We start from the raw sequence: 20,556 nt of genomic DNA on the forward strand, positions 1-20,556 counted from the left end.
GTGTCTAAATGTTCAGGAACTTAGAAGCACAGGAAGTCGAGCGAAAGACACCGCTAGTGAGAAGAACGACACGGGAGAGAGTCGACAGACTCAATGCGTCCGAGAGATGAGGTGCCATGAAAGAGTATGCTGGCGGACGAGAAGGAAGCACGCAGAGTTTCCGAGGGACAAGAAGCCGGAGCAGAAGACTGCTTGAGAAGGCCGGAAAATGAGTTCGGGTGAACCCTATTCCGAATGGTCAAGATCACCCAAGTGAGCGGGAGCTGGATTGGAGCAGAACTGCACAGTCAACGAGATGTTGACTATCCGGGCACCCAGACTCCTGGGTCAGCCCAACGACGCCTCGATGCCCACCTCATCGAGGAAGAGTGTCCGGGCACTCAGATATAGGGGTGAGCAAAAATTTGGAAAAACCGAATTAACCGAACCGAACCAACCGATTTTAGAAATTCGGTTCGGTTAATTCGGTTTTCGGTTTTTTTTTTTTGAAAATTCGGTTCGGTTTAGATTAATTCGGTTCGGTTTCGGTTTTGAATTTTGTAATTCGGTTAAACCGAATAAACCGAATAAGAATATTATTTTAATTAATTTTTATTTTAAAATATAATTAATTAAATAAAATCTTTATTTTTAAAAGTAAAACCGAATAGAGTTTTAAAATTCGGTTAATTCGGTCTATTCGGTCGAAAACCGAATTAACCGATATTTTATCGGTTCGGTCGGTTCGGTTTCATAGGGAAATTCGGTCGGTTCGGTTGGTTGAAAAGAAATTCGGTTTATTCGGTTTTCGGTTTATTCGGTTCGGTCGGTTCGGTTTTGACCGAATGCTCACCCCTACTCAGATATGCTCCGGGCGCCTGGATCGGGATAAAATTTTATCCCACGCCAATTGCGTAGCTGTTTTCATGATGATAAGATTTGCCATGTTGGGGGTGCCCGGAGAGGGTCCGAGCGCCCAAACCGTGCCACGTCAGCAAATGGTCGTTTTCAACCAATAGGCTATAAATAGAGCTCTGGTCTTCTCCTTTTCATACAATACACTCCATACTTCAAGTTCTATTCAATTTTTCACTTTCGAGCTTCATTTTCGTGTATGAGGTTTCTCAGCTTTCGACGTTTTGTTCGAGAAAGAGATTTTCTTACTGAGCCTACTTTTCTTAGAATAGCAATCCTTTGATTACCAACCAAGTAAAAAACCTTGCTTGTTTCGTACTTATTTTGATTCTATTATTCTATTTAATTAAGTGTGTAATTGTGTTAAGCCTAATTGTTTGATAAAGATATTGGTTTGTTTTATTGTGCAGGACAATTCATCCCCTCTTGTCGGCCGCAAGTGACCTACACACTTACCTTTTGCAGATTTACTTGACTTCAGTCAGTTGTCAGGTCCTGTTGATTCAAGTAAACTTCCTGCCAAATATTAGGTTTTAGACTTCCTATCAAATATTGATTTTTCTTTGATCTATCTAGACTTCATTCATGTTATTTGATCCTTTTGACCTTACTGTACTTCAACCTGATGTCTAATCCTCTAGATCTGTCAAATTATTTAGTCTGCACACTTAGTCCCAACATTAGAAAACATATGATATAACTCCACCATATACTGCTTTTCCACATTATTTACAACCTTTTCCATATTCTTTACTCATACATATACGCTTCTTCTGTGTTTTTGTCGATTTTTTAGATCTCTAGAAGCTAAATCCCTTTCTTTCTTCTGAAGTTTATATCGTTGTGATTGACTCTTGTTCTTTGTGTTGTTATAAGTAATGAGGTCATGAGGCTGGACCTCGTCTGTGACCTCGCCTCTAGGTCGCGAGTCCAAGCCTTGCTTGCGACGAGGTTGGACCTCACCCGCGACCTTGCGACGAGCTCGGACCTCTCGGCGTGAGCCCCATGTCTTAGTATAAATCTACTTGTTGCACGGGTTATCCGCCTTGTCGCTTACCATCACACCGCGCCTTAGAGGGAGGAGCAGAGTTTGTTTATATTCGTTCAATATATACTAAACCAATTAAATGAACAAGGTTGAACATTTTATTAAACTAAATGAACAAGTTTGAACTAATTTGCATTAACTGATTAATGTTCATACATAGAAATTATGTGTCCCCTCGAGATGGATAATTGGCTAGTGCACATACTACAATGAGGTCCGAGGATCGAATCTCGGCTATTAACTAAGTATCACAGAGATGCGGAAGACGAGCAAATTATTTTTACCACCCTACATAGAGATTGTGAATAGTTCATAAATAATATTTACTAACAAAATTCTCATCCATAAATAAACAAAATTCTAAAATAAATAAATAAATTTATATTATGAAGTTGGACAACCAACCAAATAAATATAAAAATTTTAAACATTCAAATAAATTAAATTGATTAGCTAAACTTATAAAAAAGAGATGCAGTCAAGAATAATTATTTTAATGATTTAATTCATTTTAAATTTAATTTAACTTGGCCCATTATCTTATTAAATAAAATAAGTTTGAATATTACAAAATTTAAGTCGGCGTAGCTATAAATGTTAACGAATACGAAGAGCAGAAACAAAAGCGACTATGAATTTTATACAAAAGAGCAGTGCACATGGATATTTCATCAGGTTGTGGAAAAAAATCTTGCAATATCTACAATTTTATCGAAATGTGGATAGTAATATAGCAATATCTACGATACAAAAATGATGACGAAGGGAAGGTGACGTAAGCAACCTAGATTAGATCCCGACATAATCCTTACAAGACGCCGACTGTTGACCGGTCATTGGGGCAAGTGCCCCTAACCTAACTGAAATAATTTATTTACGAAATTATTAGCCTTTAAAAGCCAGTGAAAGTAGTTGTGAAATTTATAAAAATATTCCAAGTTGATACTGGATTTAGTAATTATCTTAATATTTAATATTAAAATTGAGATAAAATCGAATACATGGGCGGTGATGGCCCGATTAGAATTAAATCCATCTTTATTTTTCTTGTTATTCTTCATGGACGGCATAAATCGAATCTAAATACCGGATAAGAATAATTTCGATTAGATGGAAGTGAAGTGCCAATAAGCAATTTGGTGATAAAATCTTCTTATTTAAGAACTAGTCCTCCATCTTTTATTTTTTATAAGAAGAGGCAAAACGAATATTACTAACCAGACTATGATTAGTAGGGGTCAAATCGATATTTTTCAAATTATTGTAGTCAATATGAAAATTTTGATATGTTTTCTCTCCAAATAATTGAAAAATAGAAATTTCTCATTAAACACCGATACGAAACTGACGGTCCAGATTGAATCATGTTCCGCCACGCGGTTTGCACGCGTTCTGTGGTTACTTCGACGTTAATTTTGAAAGCCGATAAATAAAATGAAATAAAATGAAATGAAAAATAATGTGAAAGCGCTTTAATCTTTTCCATCTCTTCGCGAGATCTCTCTCTCTCCCCTTTCCGACTTCCATAGCAGCGATCGCAGCGGGGACGAGAGAGAGAGAGAGAGTAGATGGGGGTTTTGTCCAACAAGATCGAGAGGAAGGAGTTGATACCCGGCGATCACATCTACACATGGCGATCCGCTTACCTCTACTCCCATCACGGTTTCCTTCTACTTCCCCCTTTTCGCTTTAATTGGCTTGTTTTCATGTTTGAGCCAGTGGAAAACCTAATTTTGGGCAGTGAGTCGGATACCATTGTGCTTCTGGAGTTACTTTCAGCTTGGTGCTTGTCTTAAACCAATTTATTTTTTTCCATTGCTGAAATGTGCAAAGTTTAATCTTTGGAGACGGAGCGTTTGATGGTACTTAGACTGTAGTCCAGTAACGTATTGAGGTAGATCTAGGCATTTGAATGACTTTGCTTATCTTTAGTGCTGCACTTTGTGGTTCTAGAATTTTGGTCTACATTAATGTTAGCGAACTCATATAGGTCTTGAAAATCCCTCAGTTGATCCAGTACTAAAATTGTGGTTTCATAACGGGTGTTTCAGAATCTTGCACTCAGTCTTGCTATCTTGTCAAAATTCAAGTCTAATTTTTGGGGAAAGGGTGTCATGTGAGGCCAAATGGCCTCACTATGAAGATAGACAAGTTATTTCGTATTAGATCAGATCATCAAGTTTAGAAGTAGTTCTGGTTTTATACCATTTGTTATAACTTGATCCAGTGAGAAAACTAGCTCATCAACTGGATATACTTGAAGCCTAATTGTTAGACTCCTGCTATTTTATTTTTTCTCTTGCACAAACTCCACTAGTATATTTTATGTGTATTCCCGTATTGCATATTTTGTTAAATACTCTGACTATGCTATCTCTTTCTCTTAAAAATATGGTAAGCTTGCACTAGCAACAAGTGAGTCACATCTAGTTGAATTAGGTACATAGATCTTATGAAATACATCTATGATCTATAATCATTATGCTTTATTGTTTTATGATGATTGTCAGCTCTAAATGCAACACTCAACTACTTTGATCTAGGTATGGGACCAATATTCTCGGTTTTAACTTGATGAGTTTTATCAAATGGTCTAAAATATTTGAGTCCAACTTAATAGAACTAAACGTGCTTATACCTTATAAACTTCTGAATTGTCCGATGGCTTTCAAAGTGGGAGTAAATTCTGGCATAACCTGTGTGAAGCTAGCCATGAATTTTTAATAGTGGGAAAATCAATTATTTGCTCATGTTTTTCACTATTTTTTTAGTGTTGGTGAAGTAAAGAAAGAGAAACAAAAGTTGAAGCATGTGCATACCGCTTATTTAGATAGTATGTTTGAATGTAATTACCCTAGAAATCTAATTGAAACCTTATATGTATATCACGTACATATTGACCATTGAAATTGAGGCTCAGATTTGAGGGGAAAACATGAAACATTTTAGGGCAGTAATATATTATGAGCAACAAAAACTAAGAGATCTAGCCTTTTCAATGGGATTCAATGTGGCCTACTATCTACCTTGCCAAATGATCTGTCACAAGTCCATAATGCTGCATTTTTATTTCAGAAAAGATGATAGTATGGCTCAATTTTCATCCAGTATGTGGCCTACTCTTTTTTCTGTAGTTTATTTGCATTTCGTTTGCACCGTGCCATGCTTAAGATACATGAACATTGTTTCTTGTTGATGACATATTCTCTTTTTCCAACTAATAATGCAATGTTAATGCATGATGATCGATCATGTTTGTTGTCCTCTTGTAGGGATATTCGCCGGAGATGACATGGTCATTCACTTCACGAGAGCAGCAGGCCAGGAAACTGGAACAGGAACCTTTTTGGACCGAATTATGTTCAGTTCCTCTCCATCTCCTACTGGAAGGAATTTGTGTGAACGTTGTGGTGATCAGAGCAGGCTCCACGGAGTAATCATGTCCTGCCTTGATTGCTTTCTTTCCGGAGGCAATCTCTATCTGTTTTGTTATGCAGTCACCCCGGTTTTCTTTTTCACCAAAGCGCGAGGGGGAACCTGCACACTTGCTCACTCAGATTCTCCTGATGCTGTCCTCTACCGAGCGAGATTTCTACACGACAACAATGGTTTTGGCATGTACAACATCTTCAAAAACAACTGCGAGGACTTTGCGATATATTGCAAAACAGGCTTGCTTGTGGAAACAACCTTCAGCGTAGGAAGGAGTGGGCAAATATCGTCCTTGACAGCTGCCTTGTCTGCCATTGCCTCCTCCCCTCTTCGCTTCTTGACGACAACCCCTGTCGGATTGGTGGCGGTTTCTGGTACCATGTATTGCGTTGGCCGTTATGTATCTGATATTGGAATCAGACGCGATGCCAAGGAGATCAATGTGGAAACTCTGGTTGCACAAATGCACACCGGTGAGGTACCTGAGACGACAGGAGCTGCTGGTGTGAACCCCAACTAAACACAAGCGTCGACTTGATTACAAAAGTCTCATGTTGATTCAACTATTTTGATTCAGAGACCTATTACTTTTGAATGCGCTACTGACAAACTTTGCTTGATGAAAAGCGTGGTAAAATTATATGTTTGAAATCTGTCTATTTGATTGGTGCAAGTTTGAAGAGTTCAGGAGATACAAAGCCTTGTTTAGATCTAATTTAGTCATAAAAATGTCATTGTTTGCTAATAATATTAGAATCATTTAAATGTATGGAGCTATCTCTTGACATCCCCTATAGAAAATGTTCAGAAATATATGTGAAATACAAAAAGGAGATAGTTTATTTACCAAGAATCAAACGCCCATGAACAAAGAAATGAATGATAAATTCTATTAAAATAAATGTGACAACGTCATTAAGAAACATGAACAAGACAAATCAATAGCAAACAGACATTTGATACAATTTTCTGAATATTATACTTTTGCACTGTTAAATGACTGCTAGGAATTTCTATAATATGAACTACTGAAGAATGGAGACAAAATCCCACCCTTTTGTTTTTCAGTTTGCAAGTAATCTGAGCAGAAGAATGAATGAATCTTCATCACAATTCGAAGGCATCGTCGTCGAGCTTGAGCGCCTCCGCAGCAGCCTCCTCGTCGTCGTCGTCGATGGCCAAGTAGGGGTTGTGCGCCGCCGGCCTGAACTTGTACCCGGTGAAGACGTAGAAGGCTAGCGTGGCGAGCTCTCCGGCGACGACGCTGCTCCACAGGTAGCGGTAGGAGATGAGGTTGCCGAGAGCGTAGACTCCCACCCTGGTGAAGTAGATGTAGCAGATGACGACGATGTAGTAATGTCGGAAAAGGGTGAGCTTCATGAGGTTCACGGCGGCCTTCCCGTCGGTCCTGGCGGCCTCCCGGAGGTTTTTGATGGACCAGACGATGGGGAAAAGGACGGCGCAGCAGCAGACGACGTCGACGAGGAGGAAGACCTGCTTCCAGGTGACCCAGTCGACGGAGTAGGGGCCAGACTCGTCGATGGCGACCTGGGCGATGTTGGCCACGACCTGGAGGGGGATGACGGCCAAGAGCACCCTCTTCTCGCGGTCCTGGAGGTAGGGTTTGAGGAAAGACCAGCCCGTGCCGATGAGGACGATGAGGGTGAAGAGGGAAATCCCCTTGAGGAAGCTGAAGATGTAGAAGAGGACGTCCCAGCCATGGGCGGATCCGGTGCGGTCGATGTAGGATTTGTCCTCGGCCTCGCAGAGGAGATTCAAGGCTTTGAGAACGACGACCGCGAGCATGAAGTAGTGGATGCGGAAGACGGCGGATTGGCGGCGGAAGAGAATGGCGGCCCAAGCGACGGCGAAGGAGGCGTAGGCGAAGAAAAGGACGGAGTATATGAGTGGGAGCGCGCCCGCGCCGGCAGAGAGGTATGCGCGGCGAGAGGGTTCAGGGAGGTTGAACATGGCGGATCGGACGGACATGGAGACGCGGAGATGGGGGACGCAGTTGGCGAAGAGGAGAGTGAACTGGGTACTGTTGGTAATGTTGAGGGCGACGCGGAATGAGGTGGATCGAGCGACGTCGACGCCGGAGGGGTTGGGAGGGGGAACGAGGCGGTCGAAGTAGGAGACGACGCGGACGAGCTCGGACTGGAGGGCGCAGGTGATGTTTTGGTCATGGATCTGGCGCAGGACGCGGGGCCAGGCGTCGCGGGTGCAGAGGAAGAACCCCAGCCGGGAGAGGGCAACATCACCTTCGCTGTCGGCGAAGGAGACGCCGGAGACGTTGAGCTCCAGGCCGCCACGGCGACTGAAGCCGAAATCGTCGAAGGGGATGATGAATCGGGCGTCGGATCGGACCTCCATCTCCCGGATCTCACCGCTCGCGGAAGGGACGACGGCCACGAGAGACAACGCCAACGCCAATCCGAGGAGAGGCCTTGCGGATCTGGCCATGGACGCCATATTCTCCATCTCTCCTCTCCTCTTCGATCTGTATTTCTCCTTATCTCTCGCTTCGCTGGTCTATGGCGGTGGTGGACTTTCGGGGTCAACAGAAGAAAGGAAGGAGAAGGCGAAGCTTCGTCCCCTTCGTATTTGTTTGAAAGATAATTACAATTAGCTCCAAAAAGTTAACCTTATTATTTTTTTAGTCCGCGAAAACCTTTTAATTTTAATATTAATTTTTGGGCAATTTACCGATAAATGAATATGAATAGTCATACTAAAAAATAATTTTAAAATTAAAAGGTTTTTCGCTGACTAAAAAATAAGGTTAACTTTGTGGAGCTAATTGTAATTACCGTTCAAAATGGTAAATTGTCTGAAAATCCCCAACCCCAATCTGTACTTTGCGGTATGAGAAAATATTTATTATCACTTCAATAAATAAATATGTTTTAATCCTAAAATACCCAAATGCCTCCTATTTTATTCAAACCCGCTAGTACCCTCATGTATATATATTATAAGAATATCATTTTATTATCTTCCTCCAACCATTTCCCAACCATAATGAGTTTGATGAAGCGAGAGACTAATGCGAGGTTCGACTAAGACGTAGAAATGGAAAAATAAAAAATATAAAAAATAAGTGAAGGACGAATGGACAGTGAGAATTACAAATGAGAAGGTACGAAGGAGAATCATACTTTTCCCAATTTGTAGGGTTTGTTAATTGTTAAATTTTTTTAGAGTTTTGAAAGTGTTATTGTTTATTTTAGGTTATTGGCAACCCTTTTTTCCTAATTTGTAGGATTTGTTCTTGATATTGTTAGAGCATCCACAATGATTAAGGATATTTCTTCCGAATATTTGTAGCCCCCACTTCTACATCAAATATTTCAAATCTTATAATCAAATATCCCATCAATCAAATATTTATGAGTTCCACCCATCAAATATTCACTTTCAAATATCTCACTAATCAAATATTTATGGGGTCCACGTCCATTTAATTAACTTATATTTAATTTTAAGAAAAATACAATAAAAGTCATATAAATTTAAGAAAAATACTACTTCATACATACGAATACAAATATTTTATAAATTTGAAATTGAAATATAGAGATACAAACCATATTAAATTAATAAAACACATAACGATAAACTACAATTAATAAAATAAACATGGAGCAGATAAATAAATCATAGAAATTAACTAGTTCAATTTTTTTCTTCAACTGTTCACATATCGCTAGATGATTTTGAAGTTGTTCATCTGTCATGCCTCGTGTGTTCATTACGAGGAGTTGATATGCTTGGATGAGTTGGTCCACTTTCTTATTGATATTATACTCTTCCAAATGTGTCATTGATTGTTGCATAACCTAATTCAATTCATCAATTAGACCTACTCTTTCTTTGTCTTTCTCTTTGCTGCCTTCTGCCCCATTAGATGAGATCGGATTTCTCTATCATCTATATCAACAGTTGTGTTAGGATTAGAAGAGTTAGTATGTGCACCTGATGATTATGATGTTCTTGCTTTCTTTGTAGCTCGTCGCTCTAAGGATTGAGGAGCATACATTGGACTATTTTTCACGATTTTCCACACATGCTCATATTGGAAAGTAGTTTTAAAAGTACTCTTGTATTCTTCATAAGCTCGCACCATCAAATCCTCATCACTCCATCCGCTTGGTCGATCATTATAACATTCATTGTATATTCCATTGTATATACAATCTTTTTCAGCGAAGCCCAAAGTGATTTTGCTTTCTCCGTAGTTCTCTTTTTAGCTCCCTTATCTCGATTGGTATTGTAGTATGTCACAACTCATTTCCAAAATGACTCACTCTTCTGGGCATTACCAACTATTGAATCTTCGTGTAGGCCGTTGCAAGGAGCCTATCATCTGCTACTGTTCGCTTGCTATGGTCTTCATATGATTCGTTGCCCATCTCTGGTGCTTGATTGAGAATAATATCATCGTTTGCTGTTTCATATGAGAATGAAGGAAATTGTGAATCAGGGGATGCATAAGGTGTACCTTTATCACTGTCAGTTGCATCAACACTAGCTCTTCTCGATTCATTTGATTGAATCTCTGGTGATTTAAGCGGATTAATTCCATGAGCTGGGGCTTGTATGAAATACTGACTACTCTGTCAATATTCTGGAGGATATGTATAAAACGGAGATCGAGGGACGCTACTCAAAGAATTTGGATAACTTTGGAAATTATGGTAATATGGTGGTGGGTATGAAAAATGTTGAAAATTTGGTGGATGTTGAGTGGGAAATGGAAATTGAGGATTGAAGAAATTAGGACGAACTCGAGAACTTTCTTCACTAGAATTTTCGTCGATATTTGGAGAGTTAAACAAATCCCTAAAATAATGACTAGAATTTTTATCCATTTCTCTCTAAATTTTTGATTGACAATGAGTATGAAAGTGATGAAAATAGATGAAAGAAACGATGTATATGTAGTGGGAAAATAGATGTTACCCAACATTCGAAAAAATGAACGTTGAGATTAACGTTCGCTTTTTTTCCTATTTGATTTTTGATTCCAATGTTACTATTTTTTCCAACGTTTATTCGTTCAAACGTTTGATTTTGTTTCTTCTAACGTTCATTTTTTGTTTTTTTTTTTCAATTTAATTGAATTAAAAAAATAATAAAAAATAACAAATAATGGTAGCCCACTATTTTGATGGACCCCATAAGAGGGATTAGTGTCGCCTCAAATATCCTCCTCAATGGGGGATATTTAAGAGGAGGGATATTTGAAGAAATATCTCCTTCAAATATTCCCATTGGAGATGCTCTTAGAGCATCCACAATAGCTTGGGATATTTCTCCCAAGTATTTGTGGACCCCACTTTCATATCATCTTTCAAATATTCCACTATTCAAATATCTCAACTTCCACAATGAAATATCCCACCAATCAAATATTTATGGGTTCCACTCATCAAATATTCACTCTCAAATATCCTCAATTCCACAATTAAATATCTCATCAAATTTAATTAACTTACATTTAATTCTAATAAAAATTTAATAGAAATATTTGAATGCTTGTATTGTTTGAATTTAATTAAATTAAAAAAAATTAAAACAAATATAAAGTCACGGCAGTACTCATATAAGGTGGGACCATCATATTAAAAACAAAAAAAAATAAAATAAACCAGTAGTGGCAGCCCACTTTTTGTGGGCCCCACATGAGGAAATCACGTGACACAGATATATGTCCGGTGATTTCTATTACCCATCAATATTAGGGGTGGGAGATATTTAGAGAAATATCCTCTTCAAATATCCCACACTGGAGATGTTCTTATGTAAGTAGCTTTTTTAGTTATATTGGAATTAATTTTTGAAATATTGTTGGAATTTAGAAATTAGGTGTAGTGGTTTGTTTTGAGGCAGTTATTCAAAAAAATAATTTGGTCAATATATATTGTGCGAAAAAGTTATGCGCCTTTGTGATGTGCGTAGGTGCTAGTAGGTCACTCACTTTTTAGAAATTTGCAAAACATAGTTTAACTATTATTTGACTTCCAGCTTCTAGCTATTTCCGTCTTCCTTTTCCCCCTAATTCACCTTTTAAATTTTTATGTTGAATCTTTTCGCACTATCATGTTCAAACATTTCCATCATATTTATTTCTAAAAGCAACACAAGATCTTTCCATTGCCATCACTCTTTTCCTCCTTACTAGATATCTCAAAGGCGAGGACAATATATCTTTGCCTTTTTTTGTGTTTTTCTACATAGGGCAGTCATATAGTGATCAACTTTCTGCTCATCATTTTTGACCAAATGAATATGAACTAATTAACAAAGAATAGTAGAATTCTCAATTTGCATTTTGCCAATGAATCAATGATTTTGAAGGCAACCTAAGATAGATTTTGAATGTGACACTTGTTTCCAAGAGAACTGATCAACCATTTAACTGAATCCATAATTTTTTTTATGGATTTGAAAATAAATTCATTGTGGCTAGCTACTGGAAAAGGGGAACCTATGATCTTTAGAAATTTGTTGTTCCATCATATTGCATTCAAAAAATATGTTAGAATAGAATCATAAATAGCTTACTAGAAACAATCTCATGTTTTCTAATAAGAACAACCCACTGCAAGAATGAAAGACAGTTTATAGGCTAGGACTTGATGATGCACATCAATTTTTTTACTTCTCCAATCCATTTTCCTTTTTGTACTTAGTCCTTGTATACTAAATAAACTCTAAAAAACATGAAATAGAACAAAAATATGCTTGACCTGAGGTCCTTTCCTATCCGAGAGGAAAATGAACGGTTCATTTAAGGGATGCATAAAAGCGTATTTTGCTCTAAAATACGCTTTGCTTGGATCATACTAGCTTCTCCCCAATCTATATGGAAACAAAGAATCTGTTGACATCTAGTTTAGAATAAATTTGAAAATGTGGCACCAAATTTCTGATGTAAAGATAACAAACACATGTTAAACTAACTCAAAACAATGAAACAAATAAGAAACAGTGTGGCAAAATTCATCTTTTTTGTTGCATATATATATATATATATATATATATATATATATATATAGTTATGTTCTTTTTTTCATAGTTGTGTTTATGCTAATTATTTGTATAACTTTATTTTTGATCTTTAATATAGAAATGGCGGTAGAAGACAAATTATCATGAGAAAAATAGTAGGAAGGAATATTTTTCACAATGTTCCCCTCCTTATTTTAAAACGGTGATGGGAGAATTAAAGTCAATCCTAGTCGAACAGTAGAGGAATAGGATAAATAATACTTCTTTCACAAAATGGATTGATATGTCAGTCTTTGCGATTAGTAGTGGTCAAATTGATTATTTTCTAAACAGATTTCAAGTTTATTCATGTTTTTCTTTGTTGGTGATGGCATTACCTTCCCTTTCAAATCAGAGATTTATTCTCATGTGGTAAAAAGGTGATTCACTCGCCCTCAGCGCCTCCGTCAATCCGTCCTTAGACCAACACAGAGAAAGTAAATCACGGATGACTACTAGCCATTAGTGCAAATGCTCAAGACATGGGGGAGGTTATGCTCGGTCACGCCGAGTTTTGATCCCAATACCTCATGTGACAACTCTCCATATCTTAACCATCGCACCGCCCCGAGAGGACAGATTTCTCTATTATTCTCGGTCTAGATCATAGTGGTCAACCAGTTCACTTGGACCTGATTCATCTTGACAGTAAAGTCACCAATGCCAACCAAAAAGCTATTTATGAAAAATTACTTTTACTTGCAAGAAGTTATGATGAGAATGACATTGATGATTTTGTTCGAATTTTTATTTTGTTGATTTTTAACTGCATAATATTACCCACTGGTAATTATATCACTCCTGGTTTTATATTTCCTTATCTCAATGATCTTACAATATTTTTTAAATATGCTTGGGGAGATGTTGCCTTCTAATTTTTATACCGAGAAATATGTCAAATCGGAAGAAAGCTTTATGTAGATGGATGCACGGTTGGATTGATGGTTAGTTAGTAGGCAACTTTAGTAATTATAATCTTAGTATATTTTCAATTACTTTTATTTTTATTTTTGAGTTTAGCTTGGTTATATGAGACTATCCCAATTTTAGAAGTACGGCGTGGTTTAAATGTTTACCCTCGGTCGTTTGGATGCCGGAGAAACAAGATTCCATTGAAAGTCGTTGAAATTGATCATTATTGAAAGACATGATTCAATTCAGGTATTTTTTTACTTGTTTAGTTTGTTAATGTAGTTGAGTAAAATTCATGGTTGGTTGGTTTGATATTTTATTTATTTCCATTTTTTAATTGTGGGTAGGTTCTGTTGATACATCCATTTTTTGAGAAGTTGTATTAGATATCAAGCATGTTTTAAAGCAAAATTGTCATGAAGTACAATGATTTGAAAAAATTGTCATGAAACAAATGGATGAGATAAAGATGTTGAAAAAGAGGTGTGCTAAATTAGAGGGTGGAAATGTGAGACGGAGAATGAAGGGAAAAGAGTTTATCGTCAATAAATGTGATAACATTGTTGACTCTGAGGAGAGGATTGATAAAACCAAGGAAGAAGTTACTTTTGAGTTAACACATGATGCAGTCGCTAACTTTGATGATTTTGTTGACGTAATGGTACAAGAAGTTGTTTCTGATTTGGCGAAAGAAAACAAAGAATTAAAGGGATCTCATTCTTTGAATGTTTCAATAGATGGGATGGAAATTGGTACCAAATGTAACGCATTGGTTCATAATAGTCTTGATGGTTTTAAAGAAGAAAAGAATTACATGTTAAGAGGTGACTCTGGAAATAGATCCATAAGCAGTGATGTTGCTACTTCAGAAGTAGAGAAAAAAAAATACTGGTTTCAATCTTCAATTGTGGATAATGCGAGAATTATAGTTTTAATAAATATTCACTCAATTATGCAATCTACCCATCGTAAGAGATGTCATCTTTGCAAGAAAACTCCATAATCATTCCAGTGTATCATCCTTCTTTTCCTATATAGTTTCAACTTTGTAAGACTTCTTTCTACACATTCAAGATAACATATACTCATGTATCGTAATTTAGTAAAATAAAAAATAACAATTATCCAAAAATTCAAACTACTACGAACCTACACAATTGTGTCCATGCAATAAATTTCAAATCCATACTCTAAACTTTGCTTTTGCATAATTCTCCTGTAAATATTAATTATCTCAAATTCAACAGGATTACCAAAAAAAAAAACATATATCGGCCCAATTAATCTTATTTTGCCAGACGACAATACTATATACAATAATAGAAAATTCAATTCCATTAAAAAAAATTAGGACAAATTATTACGAAAATAAGAAAAGAAATATATGGAAGATCAACGTACTCCAATTCATTTCTACCAAGAAAGTTTATCACCAGTTTTCTCTCTTCATCAACCTCTTCTATATATCCACATAAATCATGGAATTCATCCATGGAAACCTTGCAAGAGTATTGTCTTTCTTCTCAACATCTACAAATTTCTATCCCAAATTGGCGATATATTTGGTAATATAACAAAAAATCCAAACATCAATAATGATGATATAACTAAAAAAAATTAAAGTTAAAATATTCAATATGGGATTAAAGTACCACTATGACAACCGAGGGTAAATATTTAAACCACGTCGTACTCCTAAAATTAGGACAGTCTTGTATAACCAAGCCTAAAACCAAAAATAAATATACTAAAGATCATAATTATTAAAACTACATACTAACCATCAACCCAACCATGCGTCCATAAACATAAAGTTTTCTTTTGATTTGATATATTTCTCGATATAAAAATTAGAAGGTAGCATCTTCCCAAGCATATTTAAAAAATATTGTAAGATCATCGAGATAAGGAAATATAAAGCTAGAAGTGATATAATTACCGGTGGATAATTTTATGCCTTTAAAAATGAACAAAATAAAAATTCTAACAAAATCATTAATGTTACTCTCATCATCACTTCTTGCAAGTAAAAGTAGATTTTCATAAATAACTTTTTGGTTGACATTGTTAACTTTGCTGTCAAAATGGCATGTCAAGAATACAGAGTCTAGTTTCAGATTCCAGTCAACTAGTATCACTATGACATAGATCGAGAACAATAGAGAAATTTGTTGATTTGAAAGGGATGGTAATGTCATCGCCAACAAAAATGAATCAACTTGAAATCTATTGAGAAAATAATCAATCCGGCCACTACTAATCGCAAGGACTAGCACATCAATCCATTTAGCGAAAGGAGTATCATTTATCCTACTCTGCTACCATTCATCTAGGATTGGCTTCAATTATCCCATCACAGTTTTAAAATAAGGAGGGGAACATCGTGAAAAATATTCTTTCCCACTATTTTTCTCATGATAATCATTAATTGGTTTGTCTTCTACAGCCATTTCTATATTAAAACCAAAAATAAAGTTATACAAATAATTAGTATAAACGCAACTAAAAAAACAGAACATAAATGAATATATATGCAACAAAAAATGACGAATTATGCCACACTATTTCTTATTTATTTCATTGTTTTGAGTCAGTTTAACATGTGTTTGTTATTTTTACATCAGAAATTTGGTGCCACATTTTCAAATTTATTTTGGACTAGATACCGATAGATTCTACGTTTCCAGGTAGATTGGGAAGAAGCTGGTATGATCCAAGCAAAGCGTATTTTACTCCAAAATACACTCTGATGCACCCCTTAAATGAAACCGTTCATTTTCCTCTGTTCTATTTCATGTTTTTCAGAGTTTATTTAGTATTCAAGTACTACGTACAATGGTACAAAAAGGAAAATAGATGGGAGAAGTAAAAAACGGATGTACATCATCAAGTTCTAGTCTATAAACTATTGTCTTTCATTCTTTCAATAGGTTGTTCTTACTAGAAAGCATGAGATTCTAGTTTAAGATGACTCTGTATTCCCTATGTTTCAGTGTCATTGCAATGCAAGCTATTTATGATTCTATTCTACAATTCTGGTGTCACGTAGATGACTTTACTCTCCTTTCGCACCCTTCTTGGATTTCTTCTCATTTGTAGTTCTCGGACATTTCTTTTCCATTATAGCTTCTGTCGATTCGTCCTTCACTCTTTTTTTTTTTTCCATTTTTTTTCATCTGAGAACCTCTTCGTGGCATTATTCTCTCACTTCGTCAAACTCATTGCGGTTGGGAAATGGTGCAAGGAAGATATTAAAGTGATATCGGCAATTTATCAAAGGACACCTAGAGATTTAAATTTACCAAAAGACGTACGTTACTTTGGTATTTATCAAAGAATGTACTTTTTTAAATGCATTTCTTACTTTACCCTTCTAACAATTTGACTTTTTCTACCGTTTTCTTTTTCTTTTTTTTCACTATATTTCTCTCTTCTCTTTTTTGATCGACAGAAATACTAACATTAGTTAATTTTTTAATAAAATTTTAATACATTTGAAAAAGTAAAAAATAAACAATGAATAACATATTTAAACTCCTTACAATTTTAGAAAACCACTGGAACTAAAATGAGTGTAATCGGAGCTCTCTAGGTTGATCAATGAGTTTCGGTCAAAATCCACTGATGGACCTAGAGAGCTCCGATTGAACCCATTTCAGATCCTATGAATTTATGATATTGTAAGGAGTTCAAATATGGTGTCCATTATTTATTTCAGCTTTTCATAGTCGTTAGCATGCAAAATCAAAGAATCGACAAAAAACTCAATGTTGGGCCCGATATGGACTCATATCAGGCCCAACTTCCATGTTGCAAAAATTTAGCAGTCGTGGTTCACATGTGACCCAGCAATACTCAATCTACCTTTACAGATTGAGTTTAGAGCTTATACATACTTTGTGTATATGAAAAATAATAAAAAGATTGATTATGAGAAAATAAATACCGCTTGAGCCAATTTTCTCCTTCTGCAACATCAGTACTTTTAGTGGTTGTAGCACCACTTGCGTGCACTTTGATAATATGACTTGCAATTTTTTGTATGATACCTAAAGTTAAGTCAATCTAAAAAACAATAAATAATTCTAGCACAAATCTTAAATTAATATGCACCTTATCTTGCTCATACAATCTGACATCTTTCACGATGAAGATAAGATCAAATCTAGGGAGAATAGTTGTCTGCAAATCAATATTATCCTGTGTGTTATGAAAAAAACAAGAAATCTTCTGAGCAATTGAAATTTTTTTATATCGAGTAATTAACTAAAATAACTAAGCCCTTGCCAAATTTAAAAAGTTCAACTAACTTACTTTGAGATCATCATACCTTCCAGATGGAGGATTAGCAGCAGCAAGCACTGATGTTCTGGAATTGAGTACTGTGGTAATTCCTGCAATAGCAATAGAAATAGTTTGCTGATCATTCAGATATGGAAGTTGGGTTTGATATGGAATCATATCAGATTCACGTTGGGCCTAATATGAGGCCATATCAGATCTAACGTGGAGTTTTTTTACCGATTCTTTGATTTTACATGTTACAGCTATGAAAAGCTGAAATAAATAATGGACATCATATTTGAACTCCTTGCAACAACAGAAATCTATAGGAACTGAAATGAGTTCCTATGGAATGATATCAGGTCGGGCCTGATAGGGAATGATATCAGGCCCAACGTGGAGTTTTTTGCCGATTCTTTGATTTTGCATGTTAACAGCTATGAAAAATCGAAATAAATAATGGACACCATATTTGAACTTCTTGCAATTTCAGAAATCCATAGAAATTGAAATGAGTGCAATCGGAGTTCTCTAGGTCCATCAGTGGATTTTGACCAAAATCCACTGATCGACCTAGAGAGCTCTGATTACACTCATTTTAGTTCTAGTGGATTTCTAAAATTACAAGGAGTTCAAATATGTCATTCATTGTTTATTTTTGCTTCTTCAAATGTATTAAAATGTTATGAAAAAATTAACTAATGTTAGTATGTTCTGGCAATTAAAAAAGAGGAGAGAGAAGAGAGAGAAATATAGTGAAGAAAAGAAAATGATAAAAAAAAATCAAATTGTCAGGAGGGTAAAATAGGAAATGCACTTTAAAAAGTGCATTCTTTGATAAATACTAAAGTAACGTATGTTTTTTTGGTAAATTTAAATATCTAAGTCCACCTTTTGATAAATTACCGAAGTGATATTCTTATAATATGTACTAGTGGGTTTGAGTTAAATATGAGGGTAATTGGGTACTTTGGTCCTCACCAGGGAGTTAAAACATATAAATTCATCTGACATGTCAGGAGGAGTGATAATAAATATTTTCTCAGCTAGGGATAAAGTTCAGATTGGGGTTGGGGATTTTTTGGGTAATTTACCGTCAAAATTTATTGTTCTAATCCTGATTTAACTTCTCTTTATCTTTGGAATTTTGTCATGAGTGACTTTCAATTCAGAACTTCAACAAAAAAATTCAAAACACGATCTCGACAACTGGCCATGTTTCTCCACTCCGCAATTCTCCAATAACAAGACGCCACGTGCCTGCGTAGCTGAAGCGGAAGACGAAGCGCCCCGTAACGAACTCAACCGCCCACTCCCCTTCCCTCGCCTTTTTAAATTCGAACCGATCGCGCTTGAGGCGACGAAGAAGACGACGCCAACTCCGCCATGGAAGATCTCGCTCGCCTCTCCTTCCTCCTCCTACTCTCGATCTCCTCCCTTCTCTCAGTCTCTGGCCTCGAGTTCCACGTTGGGGGTCCCCGAGGCTGGGTCGTCCCTGCCGCCGTCGATGAACCTGAGTACTACAATCGCTGGGCGATGCGAGAGCGCTTCCACGTCGGCGATTCCGTCTGTGAGTTCGTTCGATTTCTATTTCCAAACTCTCCCGATCCATCTCAGAGATCTCGTGATTCGATAGTTTGATGTGTTTTATTATACTTCCATCTCGGGTATTTCACTGACTTGGATTCGATTTGAAAACTCCCGATTCATCTCGCAGATCTTGTGATTCGATAGTTTGGTGTGTTTTCGTCAACTTCCTAGATTTCAAACGCCATGGTTTTCGCAATAACTCGATTGTTTGATCCTGATAATCTTTATTCCCAATCTCGGCATTATCACCGATTTCCAGATATCTCCTAGCTATTACCAGATATCCAAATGTTTCTGTAGTTTCATTTTCTTTAGATACTTTTATATATTTTCGAGACGATGTTTCCTGCAATAACTGAATTGTTTGAATTTTGAAAATTTTAATTAGTTCCCTCTAGATTAATCATCAATTTGAAAACTATTTGATTGGAAAGGGGAAGACACATCGCCTGCTTCATCTTAGAGATCCAAACGATTCGATACTTATATCTGTTCTTTTGCTTCTTTGTTGTTCTAGATTTCAAATACAAGAATGACTCGGTGGCGGTTGTTGACCGGGGAGCCTACCGCGAGTGCAGCCCGGCAGATCCGCTCGTCCTCTTCGATAACGGAAACACCACCTTCCACTTCGACCGCTACGGCTTCTTCTACTTCATCAGCGGCACGCCAGGGCACTGCGAGGCCGGGCAGCGCCTCATCGTGCGAGTCATGGTGCACCCTGCCACCTCTGGCACGTCCGGAACCCCGGCACCCGCCCCTGTCACTGGAGGATCGTCCAGCTCTGGCTCGGGCTCAATCCCAGCCCAGTCCGATTCGCCTAGGACGATTCATGCAGGTTTAGGTTTGCTGATCGGAACTTTGCTCACTGTTTTGCTGTTGGTTTAATTAATAGATGTAGTTGGTAATCTAAATTCTTCATTTTCTTCATTAGTCTAGAAAATGGTGTTATATCAATTTTCTCTTGCTGTTTGTTGTAATCCTAAAATTATTGACTGTCAATGAACTGCTTGCCGTTATTTTCCATTTGCGCAAAAGAAATATTCTGTTTAGGCTTCACGCTAGAGAACTGCAAGTTACAGACCTAGCCAGGATTTAGGTTTTCGATCAATTTTATCAAGAAGTATCAAAGCTGCAACCATCACAATCTCTCCATTTATGTTCTTGATGAGACTACCAGTTCACAAAAGCCTTTTCAATCTCACAGTCGACTACCAACTACAGGTTACAGTCGGAACACATTCTGATCAATCCACGATCGAAAGTATGAAGAGATTATCAGCTAGTCAAGTTGAAGGGTAATTGGCAACATTGTAAAACAAAAAAAAACTTGTTTATGAAGTAGA

The 20,556-nt window shown here is 36.8% G+C and overlaps 3 protein-coding genes across 3 annotated transcripts; 2 read left to right on the forward strand and 1 right to left on the reverse strand.

Moving 5' to 3' along the window:
- Positions 1-3,385: 3,385 nt before the first annotated feature.
- On the forward strand, positions 3,386-6,027 carry LOC122018991 (protein LEAD-SENSITIVE 1-like). Its single transcript, XM_042576498.1, has 2 exons — positions 3,386-3,604; positions 5,215-6,027. The coding sequence occupies exons 1-2, from the start codon at positions 3,511-3,513 to the stop codon at positions 5,892-5,894; spliced, it is 774 nt and encodes a 257-aa protein (XP_042432432.1). The 5' UTR covers positions 3,386-3,510; the 3' UTR covers positions 5,895-6,027.
- Positions 6,028-6,238: 211 nt separating this feature from the next.
- LOC122018990 (protein CANDIDATE G-PROTEIN COUPLED RECEPTOR 7-like) lies at positions 6,239-7,966 on the reverse strand. The gene has a single exon (XM_042576497.1). It carries the CDS (start codon positions 7,853-7,855, stop codon positions 6,482-6,484), a length of 1,374 nt encoding a protein of 457 aa, XP_042432431.1. The 5' UTR covers positions 7,856-7,966; the 3' UTR covers positions 6,239-6,481.
- An 11,043-nt stretch (positions 7,967-19,009) lies between these two features.
- Positions 19,010-20,098, forward strand: LOC122019061 (mavicyanin-like). Its single transcript, XM_042576569.1, has 2 exons — positions 19,010-19,193; positions 19,731-20,098. The coding sequence occupies exons 1-2, from the start codon at positions 19,010-19,012 to the stop codon at positions 20,096-20,098; spliced, it is 552 nt and encodes a 183-aa protein (XP_042432503.1).
- The last annotated feature ends 458 nt before the right edge of the window (positions 20,099-20,556 follow it).

This window comes from Zingiber officinale, chromosome 9A, assembly GCF_018446385.1.
Source record: "Zingiber officinale cultivar Zhangliang chromosome 9A, Zo_v1.1, whole genome shotgun sequence".
Lineage (NCBI taxonomy): Eukaryota > Viridiplantae > Streptophyta > Magnoliopsida > Zingiberales > Zingiberaceae > Zingiber > Zingiber officinale.

Bases quoted from the DNA above. Each gene is read 5' to 3' on its own strand.
- LOC122019061 (XM_042576569.1), top strand. From the start codon at position 19,010: ATGGAAGATCTCGCTCGCCTCTCCTTCCTCCTCCTACTCTCGATCTCC. The intron at 19,194-19,730 runs GTGAGTTCGTTC...TTGTTGTTCTAG, and splicing joins CCACGTCGGCGATTCCGTCT to ATTTCAAATACAAGAATGAC.
- LOC122018991 (XM_042576498.1), top strand. From the start codon at position 3,511: ATGGGGGTTTTGTCCAACAAGATCGAGAGGAAGGAGTTGATACCCGGC. The intron at 3,605-5,214 runs GTTTCCTTCTAC...GTCCTCTTGTAG, and splicing joins TTACCTCTACTCCCATCACG to GGATATTCGCCGGAGATGAC.
- LOC122018990 (XM_042576497.1), bottom strand. From the start codon at position 7,855: ATGGAGAATATGGCGTCCATGGCCAGATCCGCAAGGCCTCTCCTCGGA.